The sequence below is a fragment of the Pteropus medius genome, unplaced genomic scaffold (assembly GCF_902729225.1).
Source record: "Pteropus medius unplaced genomic scaffold, Ma_sr-lr_union100, whole genome shotgun sequence".
Classification (NCBI taxonomy): Eukaryota; Metazoa; Chordata; class Mammalia; order Chiroptera; family Pteropodidae; genus Pteropus; species Pteropus medius.
The window spans coordinates 3,285,090-3,297,735 of NW_024350921.1; the positions used below are offsets into that span (position 1 = coordinate 3,285,090).

At 40.2% G+C, this 12,646-nt stretch overlaps 1 protein-coding gene and 1 pseudogene across 2 annotated transcripts in view; one reads left to right on the top strand and one right to left on the bottom strand.

Annotated features, from left to right (window-relative positions):
- Positions 1-12,646, bottom strand: part of TGFBRAP1 (transforming growth factor beta receptor associated protein 1) — a 58,903-nt gene that overhangs the window by 30,195 nt on the left and 16,062 nt on the right. For both annotated transcript variants that reach the window (XM_039840139.1, XM_039840140.1), the window contains one exon: positions 5,338-6,038. In XM_039840139.1, coding sequence (XP_039696073.1) covers positions 5,338-6,025 — 688 coding nt within the window. In that variant the 5' untranslated portion in view covers positions 6,026-6,038. The remainder of the gene's footprint in view (positions 1-5,337; positions 6,039-12,646) is intronic.
- LOC120584481 (uncharacterized) lies at positions 10,255-10,388 on the top strand (annotated as a pseudogene).

The following is a 12,646-nucleotide window of genomic DNA, read 5'->3' on the forward strand; positions in this document are numbered from 1 at the left end:
TCAAGAACAAAGGCTTCTACATAAAGAGAAAAGCCAAAGATTTCACTAAAACAAAAGAGCAGAGCAGTAACTGGCAATTAGGGGACACAGGTCAAGCAGTATAAGGTGCCACAAATCCACTTGGGAACAGAGGACACTGTCATTCACACCCACCAACTAATTATATGCTTGCTAAGTAGATGATACAGCCTATTGTTTCTACAGTGTTGCAGGAGTGAAAATGTGACACAATTTGTAAATGGTAAAAACCTTTAAAAACTATTATTTTCAATCGCGCACCCTCTCAATATCAGTGGACCCTCTCATCTGAGCTGGGAAAGGAGCGGCCCTGTGAGGTAAGAAGTAGCTGAATTATATATACTTTTCAAGAAGCATGATTATCACAGGATAGAGTTTAAAGTCACAATAATCAATTGTATTATGACATTTTCAACAAAGTATGCTTAAATAGTAAAATTTAAGGCAAAAGTTAAGAGCTATTTCTTGTGACACAGGAATGGGCTCATGTTACTTTAAAAAAGGAAAGAAGTAGGCAAAATGACAATACATAGCTTTCAAATGTGTAAAAGTCCTTTTGCATTCATTATAGCAATTTGTTTGAGCTTAATTTCTAAAGCCATATAATGACAGTGGTGGCTACTCTGTTGTATACAGAACCTATACAAGGGTGATGATGCATGAGAAAGCTAACATATGATCTTCCAATTTGCTTACAATTGGTACGACAATTAAGAACAACAATTAAGAAGGTTGTTCTTATTTGTTCCTTTAGCATGATGTCCTCGTCATCGAGTGAGCTTGAGGAAAATGCATCCTAGATATGACTATCACTTCCTTTCAATCCTAACACTCAACCAACAAAAAGATACTGGAATCAAATGTTTCACTATAAAATCTTTATAACTAAAACAGGTATTAGCTCAGGCAAACAGACTGGAACAAAACAAGAAAGAAAGACTCAATGGCATAAAGAAACCTCGTGTACACTAAAGGCAGCCACCTAGGTCAGCAAGGAACAGGACTCTTTAATCAGTTTGTTGAGATAACTGACAGCCACGTAGAAAAGGAAAAAACTGAATCCATTACTTATCCTCTTCACTATAAGAAATGAACCCATAATTACCAGCAGAAAAACGTGAGTGAATTTGTGTATAACCTGGAAGAGGGGAAACATCTCTAATTATGACTCAAAATCAAGAAACAATAAAAAGGTTAACACATTCGATTATACAGAAATGTTTAAGAAAAGTTTCTGCATGGTAAAAACTGGAAACAAATATTTGGAACATAAAACAAGACAGCAAGTTGGTATCTCGAATATACAAAGAACACTAAAATGAATGCTTAGAGAGAAGGACAGATAATCTTCATCAAAAGAAATGCAAATGCCTCTCAAATGTAGGAAAAATGTTCCATCTTGTTTATAACAGGAGAAATGCAGTTGACTACACTGAGATACCATCTCTAAAGTACCAAACTGGCAAAACCATGCAAGTCTGACCACATATCCTACTCCCTTGGCAAAGCTGAGGCAAAACAGACACTGTCCTGCATTGCTGGGGAGGATGTAAAATGGTACAACATTCACCAAGGGGAATATGGCAATACCTAGCAAAATTCACATGCATTTACTCTTGGACTCAGCAATCCCACCCTAGAAAGCTTTTCCACAAATACACTGGAAAAATAGAAAAAGGTAAGTTCCTATTAATACTGCAGTCTGGAAAAAAACCCAAATGCCCGCCAGCAGGGGATGGACTGAATAAACTAGGGTACTGCCACAGGACAGAGTAGTATGCCCTGTTAAGTAAAAATACACTGGTAAGTAAAAAAAAAAAAAAAAAAAGCCAAGACAGAGGGAGATGCAAATATTTACCTATTTGTTTATTTAAAAATGAAAGGATAAAACATAAAAATAAAGGTTACCTATGGAGGAAGAAGAGAATAGGTGAAGGACACAGGATATAATATAACGATTTGGAATCCATCTGACTTGGAAACTTGTAACTATTTATATAATGAAAAATAAAATAAAGCGATTTCTAAAAGTCAAAAGTTAAATGAAGCAAATTAATCTAACTACTGTATATCCAGTTGGTGGCATAACCGTACAGAGGGGAACTCTTCCAAGTGACTTTAAAACACAGTAATGTGACTGTACATTCCTAATGGGTTATATAACCTACCGTGAGGACAAAAAGAACTATACACAATCAAACTTTTTTCAGTAATTACATTGTGGGAACAGTAGCGTCAGAACTGTTATTCTGTTCCGTGTATTGTGGGACAAGTCAAAGGAACAACTGTGTTGGATGGAATTTTGCTAAGACTTTTGGTGTGGTTGACAGGAGTTACAGGTATACAGGTAGGTGAGGTCAATAACCTGCCTTCCTGAACTGGTTCTATCAATATGATCTCATAACGATTTCATCTTTAAAAAAAACCCAACACATATTTCTGAGCTCTCTCCACTGAAGTGGCCTAGAAACAATGAATGACAAGCACCTCTAGCACCTAGACTGTGTCTCTGAACAGCAGGGGTCCTTGGGGAAATAGATGAAACCAGATCCAGGGCAGGGAATGGACCAAGTGAGCCTGGAACACCTTGTCATTCCACAAGGCAAGGAAGCTATCAAAGTTCTCGGGGCATGTGATGGGGACTCAGCAGTCAACCTGAAGAAATGCCCACCAGCACAGATGGACCCAAATATGCCATATATATGTTAAAAACCATGATTCTGTATGACTTTACAAAGTCACTTCTGGAAGACAGAAGAGATCCCCTTATTGAAAACCTCATCCTGCCTTTCTGAGACAGTGTATCTGGGGGCAACCAAATAGTTAATGAGAAGTTTCTCTTCCCCAAAGCATTCCAGTTCATATATGAATGACGAAGGGACAAAAATAGAATGCTGCCATTTGACAGACACTAATGATTTAAAACGGTGGTCCCCAATCTTTTTGGCACCAAGGACCGTTGCTCCTATGAGAATCTAGTGCCTGAGGATCTGAGGTGGAGCTGAGGTGGTGATGCTAGCGCTGGGGAGCAGCTGCTAATATAGACGAAGCTCCTCTCTCTCCCTGGCCCATTCCTCACCTCCGGTTGTGCAGCCAGGTTCCTAACAGGCCAGGACCATACTGCGGCTGATGGGTTGGGCACCCTGGTTTAAAGGATCTAGGCAATCCGCATCAACAGCTACTAACATCACAAAGAGATAAAAAGAAACCATTTGACTCTGATAGAAGTCTTCTATCACTTATGAAGAAGTTTAGCCCATGCCCAAAACAAGAAGAAAAAAAGCACACTCAAATCTGATAAATCCTGCCACTTAATTATCAGTTTGCAGGAAGCACAAAGGTCAGCTTGACATATTCAACAACAGAAGGGGATAAAATGATTAAAATTCAGGCTGTGGGAAGTTAAAAGTGAAATAGTCCAATTCCATCAACAAAAATTAAAGAAAAATAAAAAGAGAAGGAGAGAGAACCTAAAGATAAGAGAAACTAAATAGATCTATCAAGCAGTTGTAACGTACAGGCCTTGTGAGAATCTGATTCAAACAAACTGAAAAATGAACATACACATACTTAAACACAAATGTACATACATATGTATTTATGTATGTCTCTATATGTGTATATGTATATAACAGAAATATGATATGCTTTGATATTTGACATTAAGGAATCACTGTTAAAAATTTTAGCTATATATGGTATTGTGGTTTTCTTCTTTAAAAAATAACTTAGAACTATATACTGAAATATTTACAGGTAGAATGCTATGATGTCTGTTATTAGCATCAAAATAACTGAGGAGGGGGAGTGGTTAGGCATATAAATCAAACAACTGGTAAGGACCTGGTAATAGTGGAGGCTGGGTGATAGGTACGTCAGATTCATTTCACTATTCTCTTTACTATATATATGTTTATATATGTTTAAATGTTTTCCATAATAAAATATTTTCATTACAATTGCTTTTTTTTTTAAAGAAAAAGTGGCTGGGTAAAAAAATTTTTTTTCCAAAAAGCGAAAATCTGAGTTATCAAGCCATGAAAAGACATGGAGGAACCTTAAGTGCATATTACTAAGTGACGCCAATGTGAAAAGACTACACATTGTAGGATTTCAACTCACTGAAATTCTAGAAAGATCAGTGGTTGCCAGGGTTTGAGGAGGTTGGGCTGAATAGGTAGAGCACAGAGGGTTTCTAAGGCAGTGAAAATAATCTGTATGACACTGAGAACATGGGAACATGGCATCAGACATTTGTCCAAACTCACAGGATGCACAACACCAAGAGTGCACCCTAATATAAACTGTGGACTTGGGTGATAATGTGTCAGTACAGTCATTTATTGTAACAAATGTGCCACTTTGTGGGGAGATGTTGACAGTGGGGGAGGCTGCGTGTGTTTCGGGCAGAGGGTGTTGAGAACTCTGTACTTTCTGCTCAGTTTTGCTATGAACCTAAAACTGCTCTAATAAAGTCTGTTTTTAAAAAAGGTAAAAATCAAGAAGTGTACACCAATCAGCTCATGACCTCAATTCTTGTTATTACCAGAAAATGTCTGTACCTACCACTTTGAAATGAGATGCCGACACACAAATTCTCTACGGTAAAAAGATACTGGCGTTGAGGTGCGTTCACACCCCCCCATCACTTGTGCCTCAGACATACACACGAATCCTAACGTGAACCAACCACGGCCGAGAGAAAATACATGAGTCCGCAGTGACGTTAACAGCTCCGATTCTTAATTTCGATAGGGCAGTGCAGAGAATTAGGAAGTCAAGTAGCTGGCTACTAGAACCTTTCTGGTGGGATGAAATCGCAGTCAATTAAGAGAAAATCATGGATGTCACAGTGAACTCTGCACATTTGAAAAAGACCTATCAGTCAGCTACCTCAACTCCTTTTTAGAATAAAGAGTAAAAGGGATCAACTGACAATCTCACCCACTTGAGGAAATCTCATCAAGAACTCACACAGATTTTTAATTTTGTAGTTATGAACTTAGAGGAATTTTCTCCCCAGAGCCATATTCAGGCTCCACACTAGCACAAAATAAAACTGGTTTTTTGACCAGTCTATTTTTGTTCCTTTAATCCCACATTCACAAAAGGATCTAATGAAATTTTAGCAAACACTGATTATGAGATTCTGTTTATATCCTGCCATGTATCCTCAATGGGGGCACACGCTCTTCACGAGTATCTATTATTTCACAACTAAAATCTCCCTCCCAGGTTTCAGCAGGAATTCATGGAGATAACGCAGAGAAAAGGCAGACGGGATGCGGAGGTTGGCGGGGGCGACGGCACCCTGCTCACCCAGTCCTCCCGGGCCCGCCAGGAGGAACTCCTGTCTCCCGATCCTCTTGACGATGGGGCGCTTTTCCTCGCTGCAGTATGGAAACAGGTCCTGGGAGACGCCCGTGTTGTAGTTCAGGATGATGTACTGGGTGGTCAGGGCCAGGCACAGGAAGTGGCCATCCACAGCCACAGCTAGGGGCTGCTCCGGTGTGGACACTTCCCTGACAATCTGAACCCGGTCCTCGTATACCATGAACACCTGGATGGTTCTGCGTTTGACAGAGATGATGCAGACCTCCACGCAGAATGGGTCCCCGTTCACGGGGTTCTCATTCAAGGCCAATGCCATGGCCCCTTTGATGCGGGCCCCTGAGGGGACAGGCTCCAGGCTCAGCATGTTGACCAGAGTTATGGAGTTGTCACAGAGCACCAGCAGTCTGTTGAGGGCCGAAGCTGCTCGCAGCTCACTCACTGGCTTCTTGAAACCCAGGTGTCTGTGCAGCTGCTTAGTAGCAGTGAATGTGGCTGTCCCGGCAGGCAGAGTCTTCTCCTCCAGCAGGAAGTGGCAGATGAAGCAGTCGCTGGTGCCCACGTAGAGGTTCCTGCCGCAGCACTCCACGCACTCGATGCTGACGCGCTCCTTGTCGCCCATCAGCAGCTCCCGCTCAACGGCAGAGACCAACGTAAAGGCCTTGGTGCTCATCATGCTTGCGGCTGGTCTGCAGGAAGAGGAAAAGAAAAAGGTCACTGCGCGTAACAAGGAAGAAGCAGAACCATTTCAGACTGCAATGGATATATATTGATTCTTCAGTCACAATCTCGGGGAAAGGAAATCGTTCGACACTATTAAAAAAGAGTGAAGGAAAGAAAACATTTCCTACTTGCCCGCCTCCCACCAGACAAATGGCAGACCCCAGCAGGAGAGCCATCCTGCTCATGCTCCAGAGCTGACAGCTGTATGGCGCTTCCTTGCTGGGAGACATACCTGTAGGTGGAAGACAAGCACATGTATTCACTCACGGACAACACAACGAAAACATTGTGTAAAAAGGCAAAAATGGTCCACACTGATCTTCCTCTGAGCATCTTCAGCCACTTGATTTTGCGTTTAAGTTAATGGTTACACACGACTACATCAGATCCTGGCAGATGCACTGAGGCAGGAACCACACCTTGAATTCCTTTGTATTCTCCCGAAGGAAGCACGCGCATTGGTCCCAGCACCATACGTGGCTCCCAGAGTAAATGTGTCATGTAGAGTGGTAAAGATGTACCTCGAATCTCCTAATCTTTCAGGTGAAGAGTTGAGATACCCAGAGGATTTGTCACAGACATGTCACTTAACGGGTTAATGTCGCTGACTGCCCCCCAGTCCAATCTTCGGCTTCCTACTTCTTCCTCTGAAGAGGACTCTGGTTTCGCACTCCACAGAGTCTGAGGCAGTGGAAAGAAGCAAGATAGCCATCCCACTTTCCCAGAGGGGGAGAAAGCAGACTCGCACACGCAGGTAGCCCCTGATGAGTGGTCCGTAGCTCTAACAAAATTGCAGAAGACTGATAGGCATAAGAGGGGGGCTGCTGGGGCTTTCCTACCACTTTGGGCTCCCAAGAACAGGGTTGCCTCATGAGAGACTAAATTCCTTAATCTTTTGAGGCATTCCAGCAAAAGCTGAAAGAGTTCTTGGAAATATTCAAGAAGAATTTATGCATCAGAGAAGGAGACGAATCACCTCAAAGATTTTAGAATTCTACAATTTTGTATCCCCTGTCCACGGGGGCAAGGACAGCTACACATGAGTAAGACTCTGGTTCCCTCTCCAAAATTCCCAGGAAGAAGGATACGCCAGGTCTGGGGGTGATATTTTTCCACAGGACAAACCCAGAATTCCTTCATATCCCTTTCCTGTTGCTTACTAGTTATGTGACCTTGGGAAGGTCACTTGGCTTCTCCCTGACTCAGTTTCCTCACCTGTGAAATGAGAGTAATAATTGCATCTACTTCAGATGATTCTTTGAGGATGGAGTCAGCTAACATAAGCGCTCAATAAAAGCTGGCTTTTGATCTCATCATTAATGTATCCCTCTCAAGCCTCTAGCCTACTGTTTTTATTTCCTAAGGCTGGGCACCAAGGGATGGTCTTAGCTGTGGGTAATCTGTGTCCACCTCCACTGACAGACAGACTGAAAGGTAAACCAGACACACATACAAACACACACACACACACACACACACCTTGCCCGCGCACACACACACAGGCATATTCATCTCATTTACATGAGCTCATCTTTACAGAGACAAGGGAAAAGAGATGGGAAGTGAGGAGCGAGGCTCAGAAGGCCTCGCAGAGGAATCGAGTCCATCCATATGGGGCGGCAGGAACTCCCCAGGATCCCAGGGAAAGCCTAGGGTTGGGTGAGGAGTAGACTTTTAATCTCTGATTCAGTTTTTAAACACTAACATCTATTTCTCATGATGAAAGCCAAAACCCAACCTTGACAGCCTTTTTCCATTTAAATCCTAATGAGTTATACGCAGATATTGAAATGTAGGCTATGAAATAGCCTAAGTCTGTGAAAGCAAAGTAATATGAAATAGTTCTTCCTTCACTGATTAATCAATAGGGCTGTCTTTTAAAATGGCAGGATAGAGTGATTCTACTATTCAAAATGTGAATTGTACCTCTCACTTTGCAGAAGGAATAGAGAAATAAGCTTCAGGCAGTCATAATCAAACTTCTCTAATTTTTTGAAAGCACATTGTGTCTTACTTAGCATAAGGGATATACGAAACATTTTTGCAATAAAGAATACAGTTGACCCTTGAACAACGTGGGGTTTAGGGGTGCCCACTGCCACCGCCACTGAAAATCTGCATATAAGTGGACCTGCACAGTTCAAACCAGTGCTTTTCAAGGGTCAACTGCATAAGGAAAGAATCAAACACCTTGTATTTAGCCTAAAATACTGTGGTAAACAGAGGAGGAGAGAGAAGAGGGAGTTGTAAGAAAAGCATTTGGTTTATTAAAAAGTCATAATTCTGTAACATTAAAAAAACAATATTGTTTCATTACCTGGTAACTACAGTTACTCAAATCTTGCTAAAAATGAGTTTCCTACTACGGGCTTTTAAATAAGAAAGCTGCTTTAATAATTAAGTGGTAATTTATAAAAAGTAGGAGCGTGACGTCAGCATGATGGTGGCATAAGATGTTCCTCCTTTTTATTCTCCGCCTTTTTAAAACAACAAATTAGATATCCATCCACAAACAAAGCACCCTGATGGGTGCTGTGGGATCTAACACCACACATCAACGGGCCCAGGTGGAGTCTTAACCACTGTACATCCAGTGATAGGCAGACAGACCTGGAAACCAGTGGAGTCAACACACCTGCCCAGACAACCTCTTCTGTTTGGGGAAAAATCTGGAGAATGCTGACCTGGGCAGAGGTACAGACAAGAGTGCAGAAGCCCAGAATTCCCAAGGGGGAGAATCCAGTGTGCCTTTGGAGCAAACAAAACCAAAACACAAGTTTGATCATGGCAGAGGCAGGAGAAAGAGAAACTTTCCCAGCACTGCTCTCCTGAAAGGCTGCACAAGGCTGATATATCTGGTTATGGCATCTTCTTCGGTGATGGAAAGGAGAGTGAGTGAGTGAGTGCCCAGTTACCCGGGCTGTGTGGAATGCAGCTGGAGAAACTCATTTCTCTCCAGCAGGACCCCGAGAGGGCGTGGCGGGGCCAGGAGGGGGACGGGAGTGGGGAGTGTAAGGGTGGGGAGGAAGGATGGGAAAGGGGAAGACAAAAATTTCAAAGGGCATTAAAGGGATCCTGTGCAGCAGGAAGTCCACCCACAGCCTCCTAAAGTCTCACACCCAGGGATCTCCCTACTAGGGTCTGCAGGCACCCCCAAAGCCTGAATACTAAACCCACACCTCCCCCAACTCTGCAGCTGGCTCCTTGTGTTTCCATGTGTAGCACAAGAAAGAACTCTGGCAGACAGGGAGCCCACTCAGAAAATAGGCCTCAGTCTGTGGCCAAGAGAGAAATGGCAAACTTGAGCTACAGTGTCACCTTCTGGAAAACAAGAGAGGTCTCCAGCAGACGGCGGTGAGTTTTGAATTCCACCACAAGAGGGAGCAAGAAGAATGGAGCAGCTGTACCCACACAGAGACAGAGAAAACCTAGATAATGACACCATGAAACAGAACACCAGTAAAGGTAAATACGCAGACTTAGAAAACTAAATATGAAATGGGGTGATGTGCTAATCAACTAACTAGAATATAAAAGTCAAATGAAAAATGTATCAAAAATAACTATAGCTGCTATAATGTGTTAATGAACACATAATATAAAAAGAGGTAAACGATGACATCAAAAACATAAAAGGGTGAGGGGGAAGGTAGATGGGGTAAAAGGGGTCAAATAAGTGGTGACATTAAAGAATTAAAAATACATAAATAAATTTAAAAAAACATAAAAGGGGGGAGTAAAAGGGTGAAGCTTTAGTAGATAATCTAAGTTAAGTTGCTAAACAGACTTAAAACGAACTGTTTTATCTATAATATGTCTTATGCAAGTCTCATAATACCACAAAGCAAAAACACAGAGCAGAGACGATAACAGGGATACAGAGCATACCATCACGGAAAATCACCAATTTACAAAGATAGGCAGAAACCAAAAGAAAAAGAAACCATGGAAATATGAAACACCCCAAAAAACAATTAATAAGATGACATAAGTGACATCAAGAATCAATATTAGATATTGACATTAGAAATATAATATTAGAAAACATCACAAATCAATAATAACTCTAGATTTAAAGGCATTGAACTCACCAATTAAAAGGCACAGGGTGGCTGAATAGATGAAAAAAAAAATTGTATATTGCCTACAAGAGACTCACTTCAGCTTTAAAGACACACGGGCGTCTACGGCCATGCCACCCTGAACAAACCTGATCCTGTCTGATCTTGGAAGCTAAGCATCTGGAAGCTAAGCAGGGTTGGGCTTGGTTAGTACTTGGATGGGAGACCACCTAGGAAGACCAGGTGCTGTAGGCATAAAAAATAAAAATAAAAAATAAGGGATTGTAAGCTGATAAGGTCCTTGCGATCTGTGAGGTCAACCAAGAGTTGCCTTGCCTAAAATGAATGAATGAATGAATGAATGAATGAATAAATAAGACACAAAGGCTCAGGGTGAAAGGATGAAAAAAGATATTCCATGCAAGTAGAAACCGAAAGAAAATGGGGGTAGCTGTACTTACAGGAGATAAAATAGACTTTAAGCCAAAAACAAAAGCAAGAGAAAAAGAAGGATACTATATGATGATAAAGGGGGAAATTCATCAAGAAGATATCACAATCATAAATATACACACACCCAACATGGGAGCATTTAAATACAAGAAGCAAATACAAACAGACCTGAAGGAACAAGCAGATAACAACACCCCATGTTCAGCAATGGATAGATCATCCAGAGATAAAACAAAAAGGGGAACAATGGACTCAAACTATACATTAGACCAAATGTACTTAACAGACATTTATTAAAACATTCCATCCAACAACACTAGAGTTCATGGTCTCCTCAAATGCACATGGAACATTCTCCGGGACAGACTATAGAAAAAGACACAAAATAACTCTTAGCAAATTTAAGAAGATTGAAATCATACTATCTTTTCCAGTCTCAATGGTATGAAACTAGAAATGAACAAGAGGAAAGCTGGACAATCTACAAATATGTGGAAATTAAACAACACACCTCTGAACAATCAATGGGTCACAGGAGAAATCAAAAGTAAAATAAAAAAAAAAAACTCGAAACAAATGAAAATGTAAACACTACATACCAAAACCTATGGGATATTGCAAAAGCAGTTTGAAAGGGAAGTTCATAGCAAGAAATACATATATTAAGAAAATAGATCACAAATAAGCAACCTAACTTTACACTTCAAAGAACCAGAAAAAGGAACAAATAAAGCCCAAGTTAGCAAGAAGAAGGAAATAACAAAGATCGGAGCAAAAAAAAATGACCAGAAAAAAAGAGAAAGTATCAGTGACTGAAGAACTGTTTAAAAAAAAAAAGAACAAAATGGACAAATCTTTACTTACACTAAGATAAAAAGAGAGAAGACTCAAAATCAGAAATGAAAGAGATTAAAACCGATACTACAGAAATACATAGGATTATAAGAGACTACAACAAACAATTACATGCTAACAAACTGGATAAATTCCTAAAAAACATATGACATGCCAAGACTGAATCATGAAAAAATAGAAAATCTGAACAGACCAATAACTGTAAGGAGATGGAATCAGTGATCAAAAGTCTCCCAACACAGGAAAGCCCAGGACCAGACAGCTTCACTGGGAAATCCTATCAAACATTTAAAGAAGAATTAATGTCAGTCCTGAAACTATTCCAAAAATTGTAGAGGAAGGAACACTTCCAAACTCATTTTATGAGGCCAGTATTAACCTGATACTAAAGCCAGAAAAGGATACCATAAGAAAACTATAGACCAATATCTCTGATGAACATAGATACAAAAATTCTCAACAAAATATTGGCAAATGGAATTTAACAACACGTTAAAAGGATTAGCTATCATAACCAAGTTGATTTATCCCTGGGATGGAAGGATGGTTCAACATATGCAAATCAATAAATGTGATACACCATATTAACAGAATAAAATATATAACCTTAAGATTATCTCAATAGATGCAGAAGCATTTGATGAAATACAATGTACTTTCATGATTAAAACCCCCAACAAAATAGGCATAAAAGGAACATATCTCAACATAATAAAGGGCATATATGACAAACCAACAGCTACCATTATATTCAATGGTAAAAATTTGAAAGCTTTCCTTCTAAGGTCAGGAGAAAACAAGGGTGCCCACTCTTGGTACTCCCATTCAACATGGTATTAGAAGTACTAGTTAGAGCAATAAGGCAAGACAAAAAAATAAAAGGCATCCAAGTCAGAAATAAAGATGTAAAATTGTTATTTGTAAATCATGATCTGATACACAGAATATCCTAGAGACTCAATCAAAAAACTGTTGGAACTAATCAACGAATTCAGTAAAGTTTCAGGATACAAAATCAACATATAGAAATTAGTTGTGTTTCTATAGAAAACATCTGAAAAAGAAGTTTAAAATAGTATCCTATTTACAATAGCAGCAAAAGCAATAAAATACTTAGGAATAAATTTAACGATGGACGCGAAAGACCCATAAAATGAAAACTATAAGACTTCGATAAAAGAAATTAAATAAGACACAAATGGAAA